At 46.5% G+C, this 1,767-nt stretch overlaps 1 protein-coding gene across 1 annotated transcript; it reads right to left on the bottom strand.

Annotated features, from left to right (window-relative positions):
• Positions 1-1,063, bottom strand: LOC18433377 (uncharacterized; the record flags this gene model as incomplete). Its single annotated transcript, XM_011624839.3, has 1 exon — positions 1-1,063. A coding segment is annotated over one exon (918 nt), but the record flags the coding sequence as incomplete, so codon positions are not given.
• Between the last annotated feature and the right edge of the window lie 704 nt (positions 1,064-1,767).

Here is a 1,767-nt window from a genome sequence, read left to right as displayed (position 1 = left end):
CATGGTGGAGAGAGAGATGGAGACTCCTTATGGTGGGAGAGAGAGAGATTGTGTTGGAGACTGCACGTAGTGCGAGAGAGTTGCAGGAGTCATGGTGGAGAGGGAGAAGGAGACTCCTTATTGGGAGAGAGATTGTATGTACCACTTAATGGTGCGCAAATGTAGATGGAGGATCTGATAGCTTGGCATCATCCTGTTCCTCATCACCTCTAAACCTCGCAGGAATTCGAAACCCTGGATACACCCCCGGCACAAATCCAACAGGCGATATCAACCCGAGGTAGCTCTCTGCACTACTGGACTGAAGGGTTCCTCCCTCTGGAAACGAACTCGAAACTCCATGAAAACCACTCATAAAACTCGAACCCACCTCCATTTGAGCCCAACCTTGCTGAATTCCCTGTTCCAAAAATGGCCTCTGGTTTGGTGGCAAAAAATCCAACTGCGGCACTTCAGCACCAGAGCTCGAAAATGGCAGCTGAGTCTGATCATTCAACAATGAAGCAGACCTCTTATGAGGTGCACCACCCAAATCAACCTCCCCAAAAGGACATGGGGCATTTCCATGGCTCGAGCTTTGGCCATGGGTCCTCTTTTTGAGCTCATCAATGGCTGGTTTTGCCTTGTTAATGAGCCAATCCACTGCTTTACTCGGCCTATCGTAACCAAGCCGATCTTGAACATCATAGAACTGAATAGCTGTATGAGCAGCGAGGCGGACACGCCTATCTCTTGGCCCTTTTGCTGTACAGACCTTGCTGTGCCGATCTTTCCGACCTGTGGCTCTCAGTATATGACCGCCTTCGACCTCTATTATCTCACCTCCGCCTCCTCTCGACTGAAAGCTCAGCCTTTGCCTCTGGTTTTCGGATGAGTTTTCTGGCTGGTTCCCCAGTGATGTTTGGCCAGAAGTTTGAGCATTGTTAGGGAAAGGAGAGAGCCATGGGGTTTGGTAATGGTGATGAGTTTGAGAGAGGGGGGGTTGAAAGAAAGGGGGGAGATTCAGAGGTGGTTTCCTCTGGTTGAGATTTGGGTCTCTTTCCCCTTCCAGATTTGGGTCTTGAAGTGATTAATCTCAAAGGATGTATGCACTGTTAATTACTTCATGGGTTAACCAGAGATGAGCTTCTACAGCAAGGGCGGAGACGCAGCAAAGTGCAAGAGAGCTCAACATCTTAGCTTCGTTGTGTTCTCATCTTTCTCTCTCTATGGTTGTAGAAGTTTCTCTATCATCAGAAATGAGAACAAGCTTTGAGCTGATGGCCTTCGCTTTGTGTAAGGATTCCGGTTATCTATCTGTTTTCCTGAGAGATCTGAAAAGAGAAGATGGAAGTGAGAGAAAGTGAAGATGTGAGAGAGAAGAGGTTTTCCAAATATTGATGATGGTGTTTGAGAGAGGAAGTGGTCCTCCTAATCTTTCAAGATCTGAAAGTTGCAGACAACTCTTAAAAGAAGTTTCTGAACAGAAACTTTAGCGCAGAGCGAGAGGTACACGACCTCAGCTGGTGTTGCGGATTAGTCCTACAAGAATCCCAAAAATGAGTTGAGGGAGTGTGATAAATAGAAAGAAACTGCTAAATTTTAATGGCGGCTACCGCCCACTCTGACAGTCAGCTTAAGGGACACATTTCACGTTTCTCAGTGTATGTTTTGTGCCATTATTGAAAGTTGAAAACTCGAAACCATCGCCACAGTAACAAGAATCAACAATTTTTGGACCCTAGGTAGAGAGAGAAACACAATGATCTCAAAAAGGTTCAAGAGAGA

The sequence above is a fragment of the Amborella trichopoda genome, chromosome 8 (assembly GCF_054954075.1).
Source record: "Amborella trichopoda isolate Santa Cruz 75 chromosome 8, AtrichopodaSantaCruz75HAP2 v2.0, whole genome shotgun sequence".
NCBI classification, from domain to species: Eukaryota; Viridiplantae; Streptophyta; class Magnoliopsida; order Amborellales; family Amborellaceae; genus Amborella; species Amborella trichopoda.
Note: the sequence above shows the minus strand (reverse complement) of the source record. Positions and strands in the feature narration are given on the sequence as shown.